This window comes from Alosa alosa, chromosome 2, assembly GCF_017589495.1.
Source record: "Alosa alosa isolate M-15738 ecotype Scorff River chromosome 2, AALO_Geno_1.1, whole genome shotgun sequence".
Taxonomy (NCBI): Eukaryota; Metazoa; Chordata; class Actinopteri; order Clupeiformes; family Clupeidae; genus Alosa; species Alosa alosa.
The window spans coordinates 18,381,960-18,404,415 of record NC_063190.1 but is presented as its reverse complement, the minus strand read 5'-3'; the positions used below and the strand labels follow the sequence as shown (position 1 = coordinate 18,404,415).

General features: G+C 42.1%; 2 protein-coding genes across 4 annotated transcripts; one reads left to right on the top strand and one right to left on the bottom strand.

The window, feature by feature from the left end:
• Positions 1 to 1,300: 1,300 nt before the first annotated feature.
• Positions 1,301 to 13,747, top strand: tmprss13b (transmembrane serine protease 13b). 3 transcript variants are annotated; one of them, XM_048237858.1, is made up of 13 exons: positions 1,301 to 1,321; positions 4,289 to 4,445; positions 4,933 to 5,040; positions 5,489 to 5,614; positions 6,239 to 6,368; positions 7,133 to 7,228; positions 7,661 to 7,704; positions 8,056 to 8,218; positions 8,528 to 8,700; positions 11,936 to 12,034; positions 12,624 to 12,766; positions 13,177 to 13,329; positions 13,624 to 13,747. In XM_048237858.1, the coding sequence occupies exons 1-13, from the start codon at positions 1,307 to 1,309 to the stop codon at positions 13,636 to 13,638; spliced, it is 1,422 nt and encodes a 473-aa protein (XP_048093815.1). In that variant the 5' UTR covers positions 1,301 to 1,306; the 3' UTR covers positions 13,639 to 13,747. The 3 variants fall into 3 exon arrangements, with proteins under 3 accessions (XP_048093815.1, XP_048093814.1, XP_048093813.1); XM_048237857.1 differs by lacking the exon at positions 1,301 to 1,321 and adding an exon at positions 2,142 to 2,259; XM_048237856.1 differs by lacking the exon at positions 1,301 to 1,321 and adding an exon at positions 3,062 to 3,280 and having other exon boundaries at positions 4,289 to 4,441.
• Positions 11,750 to 22,359, bottom strand: LOC125291222. Its single transcript, XM_048237859.1, has 8 exons — positions 22,296 to 22,359; positions 21,826 to 21,981; positions 20,786 to 20,860; positions 20,535 to 20,667; positions 19,741 to 19,927; positions 18,993 to 19,033; positions 12,144 to 12,210; positions 11,750 to 12,046 (listed from the first exon to the last, which is right to left on the bottom strand). The coding sequence occupies exons 1-8, from the start codon at positions 22,302 to 22,304 to the stop codon at positions 11,992 to 11,994; spliced, it is 723 nt and encodes a 240-aa protein (XP_048093816.1). The 5' UTR covers positions 22,305 to 22,359; the 3' UTR covers positions 11,750 to 11,991.
• Between the last annotated feature and the right edge of the window lie 97 nt (positions 22,360 to 22,456).

Here is a 22,456-nt window from a genome sequence, read left to right as displayed (position 1 = left end):
ATCATACCCGTGCCAAAGAAATCATCACCATCATGCTTCAATGACTACCGTCCTGTAGCACTCACGCCCATAATCATGAAGTGCTTCGAACGGCTAGTCATGTCACACATCAAAGCCACCCTACCCAATCTGCTCTGCCCTCCATCCAGCCCTCACCCACTTGGACAATAAAGACTCATATGTGAGAATGCTGTTCATAGACTTCAGTTCAGCATTCAATACCATAATACCACAACAACTCATCAGCAAACTGGACAAGCTAGGATTCAGCACCTCCCTCTGCAACTGGCTGCTGGACTTCCTGTTGCAGAGACCACAAGCAGTATGTGTCGGGAACAACACCTCAAGCACTCTGACCCTGAGCACGGGGCCCCCAAGGGGTGTGTGCTCTCAGCCCCTGCTCTTCACACTGCTAACACATGACTGTACAACCACTCACAGCTCCAACTATCTGGTGAAGTTTGCGGATGACACAACACTGGTGGGCCTGATCACTAAGGGCGACGAGGCTCACTACAGAGAAGAAGTAGACCTGCTGGCTAAATGGTGCAAAGACAACAACCTCCTGCTGAATGTCAGCAAGACCAAGGAGATTGTTGTCAACTTTCAGAGAGGCCACAAACAACTGCCACCACTGTCCATCGAAGGAGATGCTGTGGAGAGAGTGAGCAGCTCAAAATTCCTGGGGGTGCACATCAGCGACGACCTCTCCTGGACCACCAACACAGCATCACTGACGAAGAAAGCCCAGCAGCGCCTCTACTTCTTGCGCAAATTGAAAAAGGCAAGTGCCACGCCTCCCGTCACGACCACATTCTACAGAGGGACCATCGAGAGCATCGTGTCCAGCTGCATCACAGTGTGGGGCGGAAGCTGCACAGATCAGAACAGGAAGACTCTCTAGCGCATTGTTAACTTTGGTCAGCCATGCCTAAAAGTTCCAGGAACTATTTGTCATCCATTTACACATCGAACTGTGGACAAACACAAGTGTGTGTGTGTGTGTGTGTGTGTGTGTGTGTGTGTGTGTGTGTGTGTGTGTGTGCGTGCGTGTGCGCGTTGTGTCACTACATGTTGCCTTGTGAAACCTCCTCAATGAAGAAAGGGATGGACAAACAAAGGGAGAGAGAGAGAAAGAAAAAGAGAGGGAGGAAGGGAGGGAGGTAGGGCAAGGGAGGGATAATATTTTACCTGTCAGAGAAGTGGGTAAGTGAACCTGCAGGATTGGACAGGTGCACTTACCGTTTTTAAACTAGGAACAGCAGTAAGAGCAACACCACTGAGATTCACCACCTAACAGTATCGTATGGCAGATCATCAGGTTGGTATCTCATTAAAAAAACATTCTTATATATAGACATGCTATGTCGACGGAGATGCTGTGGAGAGAGTGAGCAGCACAAAATTCCTGGGGGTGCACATCAGCGACGACCTCTCCTGGACCACCAACACAGCATCACTGACGAAGAAAGCCCAGCAGCGCCTCTACTTCTTGCGCAAATTGAAAAAGGCAAGTGCCACGCCTCCCGTCACGACCACATTCTACAGAGAGACCATCGAGAGCATCGTGTCCAGCTGCATCACAGTGTGGGGCGGAAGCTGCACAGATCAGAACAGGAAGACTCTCTAGCGCATTGTTAACTTTGGTCAGCCATGCCTAAAAGTTCCAGGAACTATTTGTCATCCATTTACACATCGAACTGTGGACAAACACAAGTGTGTGTGTGTGTGTGTGTGTGTGTGTGTGTGTGTGTGTGTGTGTGTGTGCGTGTGTGGCGCGTTGTGTCACTACATGTTGCCTTATGAAACCTCCTCAATGAAGAAAGGGATGGACAAACAAAGGGAGAGAGAGAGAAAGAGAGAGAGAGGGAGGGAGGTAGGGCAAGGGAGGGATAATATTTTACCTGTCAGAGAAGTGGGCAAGTGAACCTGCAGGATTGGACAGGTGCACTTACTGTTTTAAACTAGGAACAGCAGTAAGAGCAACACCACTGAGATTCACCACCCTAACCGCATGGCAGATCATCAGGTTGGTATCTCATTAAAAAAAAGGATGGACAAACAAAGGGAGAGAGAGAGAAAGAGAGAGAGAGGGAGGGAGGTAGGGCAAGGGAGGGATAATATTTTACCTGTCAGAGAAGTGGGCAAGTGAACCTGCAGGATTGGACAGGTGCACTTACTGTTTTTAAACTAGGAACAGCAGTAAGAGCAACACCACTGAGATTCACCACCTAACAGTATCGTATGGCAGATCATCAGGTTGGTATCTCATTAAAAAAACATTCTTATATATAGACATGCTGGCCAAATAGTTATTAGTCCAACCTGGTCTATTCTGTAAAAAATGTGTTAAGAGGAAGAAGGCATACCATTTAACTTTTACAATAAATGCAAGAAAAAACAGACAACGGAAACTAATTTGATGAAATATTGAATGACAAGTGTGTAATTCTCTTGCTTTTAAAACGACTGATTAGAATGGGACATTTTAGCTTTGACATGAACGCTTGTTTAGTTTGACACTTGTTTCATTAATGATGTTGTTTTCATTAGACTGAACTGAGTGACATTATCATGCTAAATTAATATTAATTCATTCATTTTAATCCAATGTTGACTGTAAAATGTTGGCTCAAGATATTGTGTTACTATTTACATTCTGTGAGGCAAGTACACATTTCTCAGGTGCTGTATAAATTACATTGTATACTGCTTTTTGGTTAGTTTTGAAAGTGAACTTTGAATGATACCGAGAACATTAGCACTCGACTCACAGACAGTCATATACTGTGATATGGTGTTAAGAAAATGTCAAATCTGAGCTTTGCACCGTAACATTTTACTATCAGAAATGTTAAATTTAACCACAAAAAATAACTACAAGAGGCATTGTAGGACATAATGTACATACAGAGAATAGTGGGAGAGAGAGAGAAGGGGGAGGGAGGGAGAGAGAGATCATAGTGCTTACCCACCTTTATAGCCACAGACAGGTGTGTCACACCTTCATGATTTTGAAACACAATGTTAAGCAAACATTCCACTAACCCGAATTCAAGGAAGAGGAAATAGAATTTCATGGATCTTGGATGAAACAAGCTCACCTGTCCTGACTTTTCCATGCGAAAATGATTTACAAACAATTTGGTTTATTTCCCCCTGTTTTGTACAAAAGTCTATTGGGAACACTATAAATGTTTGGGGATGTATTTTGGAGTTCTTTGGCTTCATGTTCAGATTGGACTTTCCACTGAGAAGCTGGAAATAAGTGTAAATAAGTGTAAGTATAAGTAAGTATATACAGTATACTCTTTTGATCCTGTGAGGGAAATTTGGTCTGTAGGTCAAACTGTAGGGTTCTTTAAGTGCCTCCCTAAGGTCTGGATTTACATTCACAGCCTGTCTATCTGGGACCTGACTACACACTGCATGCACTTTGGTTGACGGACTAGTTTGTTAGTCAAATCAGCATGAAAGACTCAAGCTGATTCAGAGCAGCTCCCTGATCAAACTGTTTTTATAAGGAGCTTTACAGAGTTGAGTATGTAGTAGGATAACATTGCTCCTGTGTGTATTTGGCTGAAGGAGTAACTGCTGAAAAGGTGATATAGGTTATTACTGTATGTCCTCAGCTGTTATTAGGTTAGCCAGTGCTATCAAAAATATGTGGTTGTGGGAAGGATTGACTGAGTGACATCCAGTTTCATGTCTTCCTGGATTAAGACAAGGATGACAGAGAGAGAGGAACAAGACCAGCAGAGAAGGGGTTAAACCGAGAGAGAGTTTATTTAACCAGCCTTCTTGCTTCAGGGATATCATGCAAATGTGTCACTGCAAATGCACATCTCTTTGAACTCAGTATTTGGACAATTTGAAGGAAGTGTTTTATAGCTTTGAGGCCAAATGCTCTGGCGAATAAGAGAGATCAAAATATAAAGCATCAAACATAATCATCTGGGAGTCCTACTGATGCTAAACAACAACAGTGACTTAATTCCTTAGCTGCCTGGAAGCACACTTCAGAGTTGGACTTAGCCTACGGCCCCAGTTCCCATCGTGTATGTTGTGGTTTTATCAGCAACATTCAGAATGAACAGTAGCTGTGTAATAGCCTGACCAGCCTGAAACGTCTTCTCTGAGTCTTGCTGAGACTGTGCATCATGTCAAGAGAAAATGACGTGGCCGCGATGTCGAGAATATACTGCACAGTATCACTTCAGTTATTCACCCTCTCTCCTCTCCTCTCCTCTCCTCTCCCTCTCCTCTCTCTCTCCTCTCCTCTCCTCAGACCGATGCCCCACCTCCCTACTACTCTGTCACAGGGCCAGCTCAACGCCCCCCTCCTTATGCTCCCGCCAATGGGGCCCAGGTGTGGCACACACCGCCAACCCAACCACAGTATGTCCCGCGACCCGTGGCCACCCCGGTGGTCCTCACCCACGTAGGTACTGGACACCTTTCAGTCTTTCCCTCAGGTGGCCTTCGCATAGTTAACATCCAAATCACTTGCTCAGCGAGGCTGTCTGCATTGATTGATTGATTGCTTACAGTTGATTGTAAACAAATTAATTGTAAGAAAATGTATGAATAAATAGATGGATGGATCGATGGAAAGAAGGATGGATAAAAAGCTGAATGCAGGATTGCAATCCTTAATTTGTGGCACTGCTGTTTGGACAGTCACTGCATCTCTCGTGTGATGTTCTCACAGTAAAGGTGTGGAAACTGTAGTACCATTTGTACTACAGGGACTGGGGAATTTGAGGTTTGTAATATGTCATGTATTGAGGGGAACCAGTAAATGATTGAAAAAAGGGAACTTTGGCCAGCAGAATCTACATGCGTATATAATTCATGGGCTGTTTAATGATTGTTTGTCTTTCTGTGGTCATGTCAGAAACCTGTTTTTAAAGTGTCCTTGCTCCTCTTTAGCGCCTCCCCCAAGGAAGTTATCCAGCCGGAGTCGTGGTTGTCGCTATGGCAGCTCACTGTGCATCACCTTAGCGCTCTCTCTGGTAGCCATTGCCATCTGGGTGGGATGTAAGTTTCACATAAAAGATACGCCCACACAACAACATTCACTTACACTCAAACACAAACCCATTATATGAGTCAACATCAGCATGGGAGAATCCCTGGGAAACTGTTTTAATTTGGAACAATAACAGATATCAAAGTCCCTCTGTGCTTTCAGAGAGATAAGCTTTTAATTGAAGCTAACGCTCACTGCTGATAGTAGTGGGAAACCCATTAGTGGCACATTCGTAGGCAACTTTTCTGTCCTCACAGTGAAAACAATTGTGCAAGTAACAAGGTTTTGTTCATTTATTTCCCACTGTTGTGAAAGAGGTACTCAGACATTAGTCATTCCCCATCACTGTTGCAATAGTTCCTCTGCTACCTATCTCCAACCTACACATACAGTAACAGATAAAGCTGAGTGAGTCCATGATCTGAAAGTCATGATACCCTCTCCTGCCCATCACAGTGAAGTATGGATCAACATGGCTGGATAACCCTCCCACAGAGTCGACACCAGACACCTGCCCTGACAACACCGTGCTCTGCGATGGCTCCAGCGACTGCTCGCGCGGGAGTGACGAGTCCGTCTGCGGTCAGTACACTGCACTGATATGGCACTGAACGTTGTTCATGACGTTATTATTAGAGTACATTCCCGTTAATATAACGAGTCCTTGGCAGATTATAAATGCAGGAATAGACAGAGGCTAGAGTGCACACACAAATTTCACCTTCCATGTAGCTTACTGTTAACATTTACATATTTTTAGGCCAAAATAGGAGAAGTATGAATAATCATTAAGGAATATGACACTTGATATGGCTCTGACATCTTTTAATGCCCTTTCTTAGATCGTTATTTACACTTCTGTATCAGTTTACTCTAATGGGTAGCCTGGATGAACCCAGACAAACCTGTTAGCAAATTTGAATTCTGAACTTCCTGTTTTTATGACTTCTAGGGGTGTAACCAGCAGTGAAATTAAACTTCTGGATTCACCCAGGCTATCTAATGGGGTCATGTTAGACATAATACATACAGGATTTCACTGTAGTCCTGCAAAGTAGCATTTATATCCAGTTCTCAGTTAAACTGTGGGGTGGTTTCCTTGTGTTGTGAATATAAGCGTTGTGATTGGCTGAGCCGTGGGGTTGTTTCCTTGCTTTGTGATTATAAGCATTGTGATTGGCTGTGGTGGTGTGATGCCCTCTGCAGTGCGCTTTGGAATAGGCGGCCAGCTGCAGGTCAAGACATCTAGAACCACCGGTCACTACCTTCCTGTCTGCTCTCAGGGCTGGAGCTCCAGCCTCACAGATCTCATCTGCTCTCAACTGGGCTTTAGAGGGTGTGGACACACACACATACACACACACACATATACACACACATACACACACACACACACACACACATATACACACACACACATCTATCTATCTATAAGGTGGTCTTATTTAAATATGGTTTGGAGAGGAATGACGTAGGCTTATGGACATGGAAGGTAAACAAAAGAGTGCACAGTGGTTGGTGGAAGAGACCAAATGTTTAGTGGCGTTATGGTCATCCACCGAATTTCAACAGAAGCTGGAGGTTTTGGTCAGGCGGTACTATTTTGATGACGCTTTGTGCCCTCCTTAAATGATGCAGGTGATTAGTGGTGCCTGTCAAAAGGTGGAAATGGAGGCTGGTTCGATGCACAGCACCGACGTTCCAAAAACTCTGAGCGGAACCGGTTCAAGAATGGGTTCTCTGTCGATGGAAAAAACGTCTAGAGAGACAGAGAGAGGGAGACATCATATAAACACACTAAGTGTTGACACACACACACAGAGACAAAATAAATACAGAAAGAGAGAGAGAGAGAGAGCATAAGCACACTAGAAATACTACAAACATAATAAATTCGTACATAGAGCCTATTATGCCTAATTTCACACATACACATTAATGTACACATGCTTTGTTTGAAAGACTGCTCATTCAGGGTTACTGTATGAGCAGTTGAACCTGATAGATCAGCAACATTCTATTCCCAATTTCTCAACAGTTCCTTTTTATGTCTGTGTGTTTATCTGATGTGCTGTGTGTGTGTGTGTGTGTGTCATTTAGAAGCCACACCCATGGGAGTATGGCCTATTTGAGTAGGCCTACTCTATCAGCAACAGATACGTCATCTGATCACATACAGGGCAGGCTTACAGTCAGGTAAGCACCGGTCAGCCCCCTGTACACAATGCCTAAGCACACACTATACATACAAGTTTTGTATTGGCCACATTCTTGGGGGCAAATTGTCCTTTAAAGAAATTTGAAATCCAGCATAATTCTTAGTACCACACATCAAAGCAATTCTGCACACTAAATAACTCAGACATTTGGGGATCTTTATGAGGTTTTGACAATATATCATAAAAATAAATTAACAGTAGACAATATCATCTTCACAATCTTCATCATACTTCTCTGATCACAATCTGGCACCCCAATACTCCTCTTCAGTGGAACAGAGAACATAAATGCAATGTGTTGTTGTTGATGATAAAGCGCTATAAATGCATTGTGTTGATGCTGTTGATGACACAGCACTATAAATGCATTGTGTTGATGCTGTTGCATGTCCTGTTTCTCTGGCTGTAGCCCCTCCTGCCCTGACCAACAGACTGTGACTCTAGAGTGTGTCAGTGAGTCTTTAGCATCTTCATGCACATTTTATTGAACACTTACACATAAGCCATCGATGAGACCCAGAGGCTCTGGTTGCCAAACATATAAGGATCCAAATAAGCACTCAGATGTGTTTTTACAAATAATTTGACTCTATCTACCTTAGTAAGGCTGATGACTGATGGTATCTATGTGTCAAGACTGTAGAATCAATTTGTTTTGAGGTCCACCAGGAATGTTGTGTGGACATTTGAAGAAAGACACATTTTATAGCTGTTCCTTTCCCTCACCCCAAACTACCCTTCTATTCTCCATATCCAACATTCCTTCACGCCTCTCTGCCCCCTCTCTCCTTTATAACCTATTAGACTGTGGGCTGCCGCAGTCCTCCTCCAGGATCATAGGGGGCGGTGTAGCACAGCTGGGTCAGTGGCCCTGGCAGGTCAGTCTGCATCTGCATGGTTTCCACACCTGTGGGGGGTCCCTCATCTCCCCAGATTATGTGATAACAGCAGCCCACTGCTTCTCCAGGTTTGTCATCTTTCATGTGAAACATATAATGAAAATACCATTTTTAGATTTTCCCTCTTTATTCATTTGCCCAAAGACATTCCATAACAAAAATCTCCAAAAATCTCTAAACTAATCACAGCTGAAATAAACAATACAAATCACTGTTATAATTGACTATCACATGCATGTCAACATCTTCTTACTGAATGACAGAAATGGCATATTATGTTCATTCAATCTCTGGACAAATAATGGGTTGGCTGAGTTGCTGCGCCCCTGGTTACACTATTGTGTTCTTATCAGCCCATTGTTCCACACGTTCCACAGTTCCTCGGCCAAGTTAACCAGTAACTGGCGTGTTTACGTTGGCACTGTGTCTCAGTTGGCACTTCCAGCGCCCCACCTTGTGGAGAGGATTGTCCTCCATAAGGACTACAGCTCTGCGTCCAACGACTACGACATAGCCCTGCTGAAGCTCAGCCGACCTGTGTCTACATCTGGTCAGTACATGTGTGTTTAACACACACACACACACACACACAGTTGTCATCCTAATGCTTTGATCAACATTAGCATACATGTCAGTGGTACGTCCTGACTCCTGACACAATAAAATCAGTAAATCCATGGCTGAATGCTGGGGCTGACTATTATTGTACTGTCTTCCTTTAAACATAGATCAATTCAGAGGGGGGGGGGGGGGATCCCTGTGGGCACTCGGGACCGTACGTGGTATGGGCACTGTAGCCTGTTGCGCTACAGCGTTGTGTGGGACAGTGTAAAATAGCCGATATGAGCAAAAAACAGCACTTGTTAATATACTTTTTTAATTAGGTAAAGCAGGTTCAGTGGGCCAATCAAACATAAGAATTGCCTATAGGCCTAGGATTGCCTAGGGCTACCCCTACTATCTACCCCTCATTCCACCTATACCCCTCTCTCTCCATTTCCCTATCTCAGAGTGAACAAATTAAATAACCTTGATTGCAAATGACCTACCTGTAACAATTATGTGAAAATGCTGATCTGAGAGCAGTTGTCAACAAGGTTTTCTTATTGGTAGTCTAGATTCCGCAAATGCTGATGATGTGGTGTCTCCGACCAATAAGCTGCTTGTCTGAAAGTTCTAGCTCTACATTGCAATGTGGTTTTGAATAGGCTTGTTTTTGTGAGGATGCCTGTGAGCTCTGCTATGCAGCTAGTATCTGCTTGGCTCTCTCTCCCTGCTGATTTATAACTGATTTGTGGTAACAAAGGTATATGGAAAATGTAGTAAACAGTAGATTAATGGCTCAAACACTTACTCAGGTAATGAGTAAAAGTACAGTTAAAAAAAGGAATTTTAAGAGTACTCGCTCATTGAAAGAAAACTTTTTTTTTTTTTTTAATTCATGTGTGTTACAGTAGTGGTGCATAACTACCCACCCCTGATCATAATAGCGTCCTACCAGACATCCTGCTCATCTCTTGATTCCTAGAGCAGCCAAAGCCATAGCCAAACATGTTCTGGACACACAGTATTTGGTACAATCAAAGCAGGGAAAAAATACTGGATAGCAGGGGCGCAGGAGGCACGGGGGATGTGGGGGATATGTCCCCTGCAGTGCTGAAGAGACAGCCGTCGTCCCCTCACTTTTGATAAGGAAAAAAAGCTTTATAGGTACGCTAAATAAATAATAACATATAGGATTTGCTCTAACTATGTAAAACTCTCCATTAACAGCATCACATCACTAACCACAGCCATGTACAGTACTGTAAGACGGCACAATCTCATATTCACTCTTGGATATCTGAAGCCAGTTTGTCTACTAACAATCATAAAATAATCCAGCCAGACTACTTGCTGAGCATAAATCATTCATCATCATCATCTTTATTTGAGGCAGGCTGGTATTCGAGGCAGGCTTTTTAAAATATTTTTACCTGCATTTAGACATGCGTTTTGTTTGGAGCGGCATACCGGTAGGCTATCAAAAGCATTTTCGGTTTGGTTTGGGGTTTAATTTACTTTTGGACTGTTTGATTATATTGCTAAATGTTGGGACTGATGGGCACTGAAATCTGGGAGATATTTGATGGTTCACTGTTAAGTTTCATGCAGTTGAAAAGTGTCGGGATTTCCACTGCTGTTTATTGCGAGACATTGAATAGGATTTGTGCTGTAATGGAAACCATAATGCGTAGCCAAGTAGCCTAAATTGAGTTATTGTTTGATTATGCATGATTTAGTAGCCTACTTTTTTTAATAAAATTGGTAGGCTGGAATGCCTTGAGTCACAACAATTGTGTTTAAATGTAGTAGGCTCAGCCTCTGGCAATTAGCTCGAAAGGGACAGCAAGAGAATGAGCTTGAGAACTTGTGTTGGAGACCCATGGTAGAAAAATGACTTTTCTTTGCCAACCGTAGGCTATTAACCCAACCAACATAATACAATACAATACAATATATAATAAAATATTAAGAAGAGGTGTAATTTCATTGACTTAAATCGAAACAATGTCTTTTAGTGGACTGATGGCAATAATTAGTATAGTAGGCAATTGTTACCCCGTCTTGTATATGGGAACCTGCCTTTATTTGTCCTGCTATAAATAGAATCAATCCCGGGCATAATTTGAGGATTAATGGTAGCCTAGTGCTCAACTCCTCCTGGTCAACATGACATTAGCTGTTTATTGATAACAAACTCAACTAGCCTAATCAACTCGTTTTCACTAGCCTAACTATAAAATACAAGTCTATCAACGTTTTTGTTCTAAGACATTTATTTCAAACATAATTTCAAGACACAAATTGGATACTTCAGTTACCTTGGTGCATAAATCCCAGAGAGTAGGCTACCACACCCCAGAGTGATTGGCCTAGCGTTCTTATCCGTTCAGTGTGGGGTATAAACAAGCTGAGAATTTAGCGGTGTCACGTCTGCCTGTCACAGACGTGGGGAGCTCTTAGAAGCTTGGGATAATGTGATACAGTTACTACAGTAACAGTATTTTATTTTACTTTTTATGTAATTTGTTTTTTACATTTTATAAATGCTTTGTTTAAATGCTGTTGGAACAAATAGTTGATTATAAAGGCAACTTTCTGTTGCAATTTTCTGTGTGTTCTGGACTGGTAACTTGTTATACCAACACTTGTTAAGTTCTAACGTTGCATAAATATTAACTGCAAACACACAGTGGAGTTAATTTGGTTTATACCAGACAATTTAAGTAGGCCTAACTATTTGATCATGTAGTCTATGTTTGGATCATAGGCATGATGATTCAACATATCATGTTGCTTTTTTTCTACCATTGGCCCAAGTAGTGACCAGTATTCTACCATGGGCCCAAGTAGTGTGAAATAAATCTAAAAAAAATAAATAAAAGTAGAATTGCACATAGCAAGAAGCTGGTCTGAGGGCAGATCTGGCGTTGTGCTCATCTCACAGTTTTCACCATTTTTAAAAAAAAATATTTTGAAAACAATCAATGGTATTATCTTAATATTCTGGCAAGTTTAAAATATGATGGTCGAAAGTGGGCCAGTGGTGGCGATCCGATATCTGGAAATCTGATCTCACTATGGGTTTGTGTTCACAATTTGGTCCCCCTCACTTTCAAAATATCTCCTGTGCCCCTGCTGGATAGGCCTAAATAAACTGTACAGCTAAATGTGGTCCAAAGCCACAGTATATTTTCTGTCCCCTCCAATGTCTCAAATGTTATTTTTACGGTGTCTTACAGAAAATGTCCAGCCTGTGTGTCTACCGGCATTTAGTCAGGTTTTTGCTACTGGAACGTTATGCTGGACAACTGGGTTCGGAACCACAATCCAGGGTGCAGGTAAGTCCACTTCTGTGAGGAAGTAAGCAACATATTGGGAGAAAATATTATTGTTTTATATACAGCAAGTTGGACATTGTAATGGTGAAAGACCTAAGAATGTCCTTACTTGTATGCATGTCTTCTCATCTTTCTTGCCCTGTGGTCATCTCCAAGTGAAGGGCAGCCACAAATTACTACTCAGAGAATCATCACAGACAAAGATAACATAAAAGACCACAAAAACACTTTTATCGCCACATACAGAAATGAGGAATGACAGGAAAACACATAAAAGAATGGGTTAACACACGTTGCCCTGTGCTCAACACTACTGAGTGAAGGACAGCCACAAATTACGACTCAGAATCGTCACAGATAAAGATAACAAAAAACCCACTATTGTCCTTGTCATCGTCATTCTGTAAACAAGCAGTGTTTTCAGTTAGCTGTAGGGTTAGAGGATAATTTCCCAGAGGGGTCAGAGAGATAGTCATGATAATCATTGATATGTTAACTGGTCTACATGGATCATTACATGCCCAGGCAATGATGTCATTTGTATAGGGAGCTGCAGCCTGAGGTGTGTGTGTGTGTGTCATTCATTCAGTGAGCGGATCCAACAGTCTGATGGAGGTGTCCGTGGACATTATTTCCTCCCATCAGTGCAACTCCAGGCAGGTTTATGGAGGCCGCATCACCAACAACATGCTGTGTGCAGGAGACCTGGGAGGAGGGCGAGACTCCTGCCAGGTACACATTCTTCACAACTGTGTGTCATTGTGTGTATGTGTGGGTGGGTGTCAGATTAATGTTTGTAATTTGATGGATGAAGTGGATGCAGCCCTTTTTCCAGAACACAATGTGTTCATACTTGTATGCATACCACATTTTGTATACTCAAACACTCAGTTTGTTATATGTGGCTAAAAGTGACTATTAATGAGTGGCATTGCATCATAGGCACCATTTTGTTTTTCTGCAGGCAGGCACTATTATAAGTAATATAAGTATTTCCACATACAGCACAGTATAGTAGCACGCCGACATGTGATAGTACTGTTTACACTGCGCTACCCGTCTATTCTAGGACATATGAGATTCGTCTGAATACTGGAATGTTTTGTTTGACTTCTGGTTTTGTTTGTCTTCTGATGCTACAGGGGGACAGTGGTGGTCCACTTGTATGTAAAGGCGAAGACAGGTGGTATCTGGCTGGTATAACCAGCTGGGGAGAGGGCTGTGGACAGAGGAACAGGCCAGGGGTCTACACTAAAGTCAGCAGCCTTCTAACCTGGATCTACAGCAACACACAGGTGAGAACGCTCTCAGTTCCACATACACATGAAAAAGCATACTGTCATTTCCCACCATTAGCCGTGGTTTATACATTGATTTTGCAAAATTTCTTCAGCTATGAGGTTAATACACGGGGACAATTAATGTAGTATTAATATGGCTTTGTTTTTTTAACTTGCATAAAAAAAGTGTCCTGCGGCTTATACACAATGCGGCTAATACACAGGAGATTACTGTATGACTGATCCATTTAAGATATCAATCTGCATACTGTATGAAACGTCTCGTCTCTTCTGTTTGTATCTTTCCAGCAAGAGGCGCCTTGATGAGCATTTCCAGCAAGAGGATGCTATTGTGGGAATGTAGCCCTTATGATTTTGTAAATTCCTTTTATCCATAATTTCAATATTTAAATAAACAATGTACATTTTGTAATTCTTGCAATACTGTTCATCTATTACTGATGGAGGCTGAGCATGCAATGCAAGAAGTGTTAAAGGAATTATCCGGAGTAAAATGCACTTTAGATCGATTTACGGATGATTGGGAGTACATACGTTGAGTTGACATCCAAATCATGTCATTCGGATGTGTTTTGAGAAAGTTCGATGTTAAGTAAGTTAAGGAGTCGATTGCCAAGTGTGCTCTGGAAATTCACAATTTCGTCGCCGTTAAAAAAAAAAAAAAAAAAAAACAATAAAAAAAAAATACATAGTCCAGTATTTCTTTTGAAATGGAAATGAAGTTGTATGGACTGGACTATGTTTTTTTTTTTTTTTTTTTAAACGGCGACGAAATTGTGAATTTCCAGAGCACACTTGGCAATCGACTCCTACGGACTTTCCCCTAAAGATGGCAGCAAAGATGGCAACATTTCCGGAAAGGTACTGGCTTGATGAAATTCATTCTGGACTCTCTATCCGACCACATAAAGACCTCGGGATACTTCGGTTTGGCTTTAGGGACCCTCTACTCACTACCACGTAAGTGCAATGTTGTTTGGAACTGTAGAAGAGGTATAAAAATAGGGTTTTGTAGCGGCGAAATAACATGCCCTTCTCACTTCCACGCTAACGAGCTTTGACTAAAAACATCGAACTTTCTCAAAACACATCCGAATGACATGATTTGGATGTCAACTCAACGTATGTACTCCCAATCATCCGTAAATCGATCTAAAGTGCATTTTACTCCGGATAATTCCTTTAAGAGATGTAATCCTGTGTCTTTCACTGGATCATCAGATGACCATTTCAATTTAATGTCTATGTTCAATTTCAATAATCAATGGAAAATGATGTGCATATGAAGTTGCTGAGCTGGTTACAGAATATACAAACTGGTAGTGTTGTTGACACACTAAAATGCATCTGCAAATACAACAATGCTGCCTAAACAGATTTTACATTTCCCAAGTCAAGATGTAATCTGAAAATGATTTACCTAATAAGGAAGGACTAAGGAAGTATTGGAGCTTTTATAACAAAAAGGTGTGATATGTATGCTTTTCTCATGAATGAATAAATTAGAGTAGTATAACTTATAATTATCAGTCAGACAAACGATTCCTATCTTTAACAAATAGATTAAATATAATTTGCTTGAGAAGGGATATGGAACAATAATCATAATGCATCAAAAAAGCTGATCACCAATTGATACAAAAACAATACATAAAACAATACATGTGCATATGTAAACATATTCTTGGCATATGTAAACATATTATTTGGGATTGTCAAGATTGAACTCATTCAACTCATTTTGGAAAAACGTAACTGTTATAGTGTCAGATGTATACAGTTTACTGGACAAAATGTAAAGTTTGGCTTGCTGGTTTAAAAGCAGCAGCAAAACTAATTGTGCAGACGTGGGTACCCCCACATAGTTACACTTGAAAATGGTTATTACCTTTTCAAGATTATGGTGTTCCGATGTAATGGAACTTTCAACTGCAAACCTTCATAAGGAGACATTTTTACCAATATAGAACAGATATGGAAACAAACACTGCACTGATCGAGAAGGACTTCCTGCCTAGTCATATTAAAGGAGACACACTGTTTTTCCTTTTAAATGAGCCGTTTTGATAACAGTGTACCATTATGTTTAAAAAATAAAAACATTGCATTTGAAAAGAAGCATCTTTTAAATGAGCAGGAAATGACCTCAATATCTTAACTCAAAGCATGTGCGGAACACATGGGGGCAGTGTTATCTTAGTGGTTAAGGAGCTGGGCTAGCAGGGCAGTAGCCTGAAAAGCTGTGGGTTCAATTCCCGGCTTCCCCCAGGGAGCAAGGCACTTGACCCCAAGTTGCTCCGGGGACAGTGGCCCTTGTCATATAATTGATATATGTAAGTCGCTTTGGATAGAGGCGTCTGCTAAATGAATAAATGTATCCATTCATATCTTGTAGCTGGTGTAAAACTTGCAATATAAAGTTGTTACTGCACTGTTGACCAGTCATTCTAACCATTCCCATTTCTTTGGGGCAGTTTGGTAATCTAAAAATACATACAATGCATACCATATGAACAAAAAATATTCAGCTAGACAAATCAGCAATTTCACCAGGCCTTGTTAACATGTCTAAGGGTCGTGTTCCCCCTATATTCACATATAAAAAGCTTGGGTGGTGGAGACAGCAATCATTTTGGAGGTAAAATGTTTGGTCTGTACCATAGATATTAGAAAGCTAGATACCGCATTGGGCTCCAGAACGCACGTAAATAGTGCCGCCATAATGGTGGGGGCAACAATCACTGGAGGCCAATGGAGAAGCATGTGACTAGAAATCAGACAGGTGTCTCTGATTGGCGGCAAGTGTTGCCCATAGACAGTAAGGTGTTCATTTATTTTTATTTATTGGCTACATAAATAGCTTTACTGCAAACTGCTTTTCTCTTTTTGAGAAGTTTGTCAGTTAAGCTAAGTTAAACAGCATAATAAAATTGATAAATTTTAGCATAAAAAAAAAAAAAAGTATATTTATTTTGGTGTGTGTGTGTGTGTGTGTGGGGGGGGGTCCCGGATTTTCTCAAATCAAATGTGGCAACCCTATGTCTGAGGTAGAGGTGGGTGATGGGGAAATTGATATCAACTATTGTCATAAGTGTTTTTCATTACATTGTAATGCTTTGTTAGATCATAAAAGCAGTGAATAAAACAAAATGCCTTAAATCTGACAAATAGGTCAACAGTCAGGCTTGTTGTAACATACATGTAGTTCACACTGCCTCATCACCTACATAAGCTTTAATAAAGTTCCATGCACATGAATGTGTTGTGATGGTAGTGTCTACATCTACATAGTTCAGTATAAAACAAAATTTCATGGTATGATTTGTTTGAGATATTTTTTTTTTCCATACTTAATTTGGCCCCAGGACTAGCCTGGAAGGCTGCCTGAATGTCACACTCACAAAATTTGAGGGTAGGAAATTCAGTCTGGAGTCGCTTCATTGACAGGTATCTATGCAAGAAGATGTGTCTAGCCCAATGAAATCATTTGGGCAGGTTTTATACAATGATGGACAGATGCACAACAATATAGTAGTCATCTATATAACCTGAGTGCGCTTGAGTTGATTTTGTTATCACCAAAAGCGCTGCTGCCTGAGAAGCGAGATGATTAAATTCATCTATCACGCCTGATATACAAGATATTGACAGAGCAATAACTTTAAAAGACAAAAAGAAAACAGAGATTAAGGCATTTGACATCCTAAACTTTTGTGGGTGGGGTAAATTTAAACTGGCTGTCAGGCTAGGTTGATAATAATCACATGCCTATAATCACACACACATGGCTATGCCAGGGAATTCCAAGGTCACTGAGGACCCAAACTGGCCAAAGTAGTAGAACCTGAACATTGGGTGGAGGGGCTCACTGAACGCGGCATGGAACGTGTGCAGGTGTATGAGTGCATCTTGGGCGACCTTGTAGAAGGTCCACGCGCCAGCGTACCAGTCCAAACACACTCGGATCCTCCTGGAGCTTGCGGGCTCCTCACTGAGGGGAATTGGCTTTGCGTCGTGCCAGGCAGAGTAAGTCTTCACTTCGCACAACAGACACCAGGACTTCTTGGTGAAGCCAAGGCCACACTCGTCCCCCCTTCCTTTCCTGGCGATGCTTTTGTAGGCGACGCCGATTGCGGCGTACCCGCCCCACCTCACCTCCCAGCAGAAGCGGCCGTAACTCAGGCCCTCCCTGCACATCACCTGGGGCCACAAGTTGAACCTCTCGAGGTGGTCGGAATGCAACTGCTTCTTCGACATGAACGTTGCCTTAGTGTCCGCCCCAGACAGTCGGAGGTTAGGATGGGCTGTTTGTGAGTCCAATGTGAGCATGCAGGCATCTGTACCAAAACACAACAAGCACCAGCCGGCTCAGTCGCAAGATACAAAGAAACTACAACCAGGTCAATGCCACACAACAGTTGTATCCTATTAGGAAGTAATTATCCCACACAACAAGGATCCAGTCTTTTCTCAAGTGCTTCTCTCATATTTATAAACAGACTACATCACATAATATTTAATTCAGCCCTACAACTATTCGAGTGTTGCTTCAGAAGGCTGGGCCTAATCAAAAAATGCTTGCATATGATTGAATAAGCCACTTGTCCGTCATCTATTGACGTGCTACTTCAACCACTCACATCGAAGCCAACCCGTGACGCTAATAACAGTCTCATGGTGCATTCAGAGCACCTCGGAATGACAAGGACCGCCCCCATGGCTACTTTGTTTTTCCGACAGCAAGTGTTCATGTGCTTTGCCATCGGAATGTGTGACAAACACGGATGCCACAACAAAGGTTGAAACATACACTCACTAATCCTAAACAAACAACTGTATTTGCTTAAAATATAGTGCAAGATGCTCGTGAAAGAAAGATATGCAGCTTTCAAGTGATAAAAAGGGCAAATTCCCAAGTTCACATTAAAACAGTTGGACTTGAAAGGCCACATGGACTACAAACGAACTACAACGTGACGACAAAAGTGATGACGAGCCCCTAACTGGGCAACTCTGTTAGCAAAATCTAGCCCCAGTTTCCGACCTCTGACTCACACATTAAGTGACGGAATGATGATGTTTTCACTCGGAGAAAGGTTTTTCCGAAGCCCATGAACGCTAGGACACAGTCGCTTCTACGCTATGTCACATCTATGAAACTCCCGCCCTGCGTCCTGATTGGCTGAACCATAAAGTCGGTTGCAGAAATCACTCTCAATGGAAGAGGTCCCAGATGGATGTGAGTGAAGCTAGGCGGAGCTAAGCGGAACGAAATTCATCTGGCTAGGGTCAGGTTAATCAAATTGTGGTTTCTATCACTTATTTTGATTTATATGGATGTCCTGAAATATCACCACTCATGGAATGCCTCTCATCCAATCAGAAATGAATAAATAGTTTGACCAGACTTGCCTCTTGTATAATAATCACATGGCTTGCCTAGACTAGATTTAAGTAGAAAAATCTTTGGCTTGCTGCTGGTCCACACTCACCTTGAGAAGACCTTTAACCTTTGACGTGTGACCATTGCATGAGCATGTTATGTGGATGCCCACATCAGCTACTGATCAGTCAACACCCACAAAGCACAAACGTCTTAAGCAGTAAGACCTGCTTTTTAGGTAACAAAAAACTCTTTAGGGGGGCTTTAAACTTACATTGGGCCACATCGCCAGTCATCCAGTCATCATCATCTGCCCTGCAAAGTAAAACAAGAATAACAACCATGCTGAGATATCCACATAGCTCACATCCATCCAAATATAATAGAAATACTCAATTTATTCCAGTTCCCAGAAGTGACCTGTATGTGTTTTAGTGACAAACCCGGGTGAGTTACCAGTTTACAAGTGATAAACCTCCTACAACAAGAGCCCTATGGCATTGTTTTGTTAGGAGAATGAAGCCATACAACTCTTTTACCACTTACTCTGAGTTAACTTTGTATTCCATGTACGACGTGGTTTGTCACTATCTTTGTATTCCATGTACGACGTGGTATGTCACATATCTAGAATATGGCTGGGTGGACTTACTGACGCTAGCACAGCAGTTTCAAAAACAACAGAATCCTCAGAATCGAATAAATGAGAAGACACTGGAACAACTAATATTTTGGAAAATCATTCAGTTGCATTCCTGCTCCAATATTCCAACACTGCCATCTGGCCAACAGCCAAACAACCGTTGCATCACACACATCGTCCACTGTGGTCCTCTGATGAGCGTCTGCCGTGTCGAGTGTCGACCAGCCATTAAAGTTAGAAGTGTGACAGGAAGTATGTGGGTGGGAGAGAGAGGGGGTGGGATCGGGAAATGACCGCATCGAACCTAGGTTCCCCGTGGGCACTTGGACCCGAACATGGTACAGACGCTGTAGCCACAGCAACCACCCTGGCAACTTACCCTTTTACTATACAGATGTCCATCATCGGATACTCTTTGGGTTCAGTCTGCAATCGGTCGACCTCGGAGCTTAGTCTTTTGCCAAGGTCATCACGGTTTATTGTATTCAGAATGTGCACTGTGACCGTTAAGGAGCCCTCGATGCCATAGATCTCCATTAAACGCTCTGCGATGTCCACACAACCATTTCAAAGTCAAAGTCAAAGTCAGCTTTATTGTCAATTTCTTCACATGTTCCAGACATACAAAGAGATCGAAATTACGTTTCTCACTATCCCACGGTGAAGACAAGACATATTTGACCAATTTTAAGTCCGCAGACAAACATAACATTCAAGTAAACAAAAAAGTAAGTAAATAAGTAAATAAGAGGGCACATATAATAATGAAAAAATAAGAGCAGCAAAATTTTGTCCAAATTGTGCATAGACAGTCAATAAAATACTAGTGCAAATACTGTAAAATACTATAAAATACTGTTTGACCTAAGTAATAAAGAAAGTGGCATAGTGGTGCAAGTTATGTAAGAGCAGCAGAAGTGTTGTGTTTTCAGGACAACAACACCAAGTTGTAAAGTGTACAAGTGTGCAAGTGTTCAAGTGTGCAGGTGGAGTAGTGCAGGCGGCCATTGTGGGTCCAATGTCCAGGATGTTATGTAGCTGAGGGTGGAGGGGGGAGAGGAGGGAGAGAGTTCAGCATCCTTACAGCTTGGTGTATGAAGCTGTTGGTGAGTCTGGTAGTGCGGGAGCGCAGGCTTCTGTACCTCTTCCCAGAGGGCAGTAGATCAAACAGATTTGGTAGCAGTTCTTCAGGGATGGGAACAAACACCTCTAGTATCCCCTCAGTCACACAAAGCCTGAACTGTTCCAGTTCCTCTATAGTTAGTTCTTCTAAAGCTTCAAAGAGACACTGTGAACACGCCAATATCTGAAATGAAGTAGTCATTAGTCAGATTAGTTTTTTTGTTGTTGTTGTTTCTTCGTTAAAATCGGGCAAAATCAGAGTGCATTCAGACCATCACTTTTGTTAACAACCTGGAACTCACCTTCAGTTCCGCTTGAGATTTAGCCTGAGCTATGGCATCGGACTCGGCACACCTTTTCTTATCCACCACACCGCCCTGAAGACATTTTTTGAAGGCGTGTAAAACAACATAGGACACATTTCAGAAAAACAGAAGCCAATGTTTTGGATGCATACTACAGAATGTTTTGGATGCATACACCAGGCATTTACACCAGGAGATACACCAGTCCAGAGCCAAGAAAATCACCAGAGACCCCAGTTATCCCAACTACAGCCACCTCTTTGTGCTATGATCTGGGAAATGTTACCGCTGCCTGAAAGCCAGTACTGAGAGACTGAGAAAAAGCTTCTATCCACATGGACTGTACCTAGACCACACAATATGACAAAACCTCAATGTCCTGTATCAGCTTTGTATCACATTTAGCATACTTACTGATATTCATTCTTCTCACAGTAACACTTCTTCTATCTTCACCCCCCCTTTGTTTATTTATACAAGTCAGAAGACTAAGCATTTCACTACATATTGTACTTTGTATAAATGTATGTGACAAATAAAAATAACTTGACTGATGTGTAAACACCAGAGCAGGGAAGGTCTATTCATCTCATAAAACTTCGAAAGAGCATTTTCTGCAGCTGTTCCTGTTCCAGCTGTTCCAGCATCCTGCTCACTATAGCTTTGACCTTTGACAGTGACAAACTGAGTAATAGAAACCTCCTGGCGATAAAAACGAAAAGACTTGCAAGCACTAGGAAGCAAGCTAAACGTAAGAGGAAGACGTGGGGCAATGAGAACGCTAGCCTGTCCACACCCCCCTAATCACGAAGTCGAACACTACGTCTTGGTAAAAAAAAACTTCACGTAGCCGCCTGCAGCCGTCTTAAGATGCATAACTTGATTATTTATAAGATTCTGATTTTCAACCCGGTATTGTGCGTCATGGCTGAAAATCAGAATCTCAGAAATAATCACGTTATGCAGTCAGACGGCTGCAGCCCCTATTGTTTTTGAACAGGTTAATTGCGATTCAGGGTGGAAATGTTTCCATTTACCTTCTGCCAAGCTGGAGTTGATCCATCATCACTGTCAACTCGTAGACCAAGCGACACTCGAGGAATCAACCTCAGTTCTGTACCCTTCTGTTTTCTAGGATCTCTTCTCACAACAGTCTTGTTTGTCGACAGGAGCCCCGTGACAGAAAACCAGTACTAAACAGAAAGATTGTGACTGTGGTTAATTCTTATGAAAATCTTTCATTTAAGATCAATGAGGGTTCGTTCACTTTCACTGTCAGTAGAATGTGTCGTTAACGTTTGCAGAAGAGAAAGGCGAGTAAAACATTAGCACTAGCATGCTATCTGAGCGAGTGCACAGGTTCACTGAACGTGTTATTGTGTTCGAATTAGGTTATGACGTTGGCTTTCTACTGTATGAGATCCAAACCTAATTAAGCACAAAACGTTGTCGTAAGCAGAAGTTTGTTATGATTGCACAGCTCAACATTACGCTCAATGTCACTCACCTTCATCATGAACCACAAAAGCTTGCTTTGAATCTAGCGGGCGGCGTGGTGGTATTTGGGCATGCGTGCACGAAATGGAATGTGAACGAGAAGGTGGAGTCTGTGGTGTATGCAGAGGCTCTATCTTTTACATAGACAGTAGGTCGTACAGTCTTTGCCCC

Coding starts and splice junctions, on each gene's coding strand:
- tmprss13b (XM_048237856.1), top strand. CDS start 3,205: ATGTATTTTGGAGTTCTTTGGCTTCATGTTCAGATTGGACTTTCCACT. Junction 6,369..7,132: donor TCTCAACTGGGCTTTAGAGG/GTGTGGACACAC, acceptor TGTGTCATTTAG/AAGCCACACCCATGGGAGTA. Junction 12,035..12,623: donor AACCACAATCCAGGGTGCAG/GTAAGTCCACTT, acceptor TCATTCATTCAG/TGAGCGGATCCAACAGTCTG.
- LOC125291222 (XM_048237859.1), bottom strand. Junction 12,211..18,992: donor GACTGGCGATGTGGCCCAAT/GTAAGTTTAAAG, acceptor TTCTCTGAGTAG/TAATTTGTGGCTGCCCTTCA. Junction 12,047..12,143: donor ATGAGAAGACATGCATACAA/GTAAGGACATTC, acceptor ACTTCCTCACAG/AAGTGGACTTACCTGCACCC.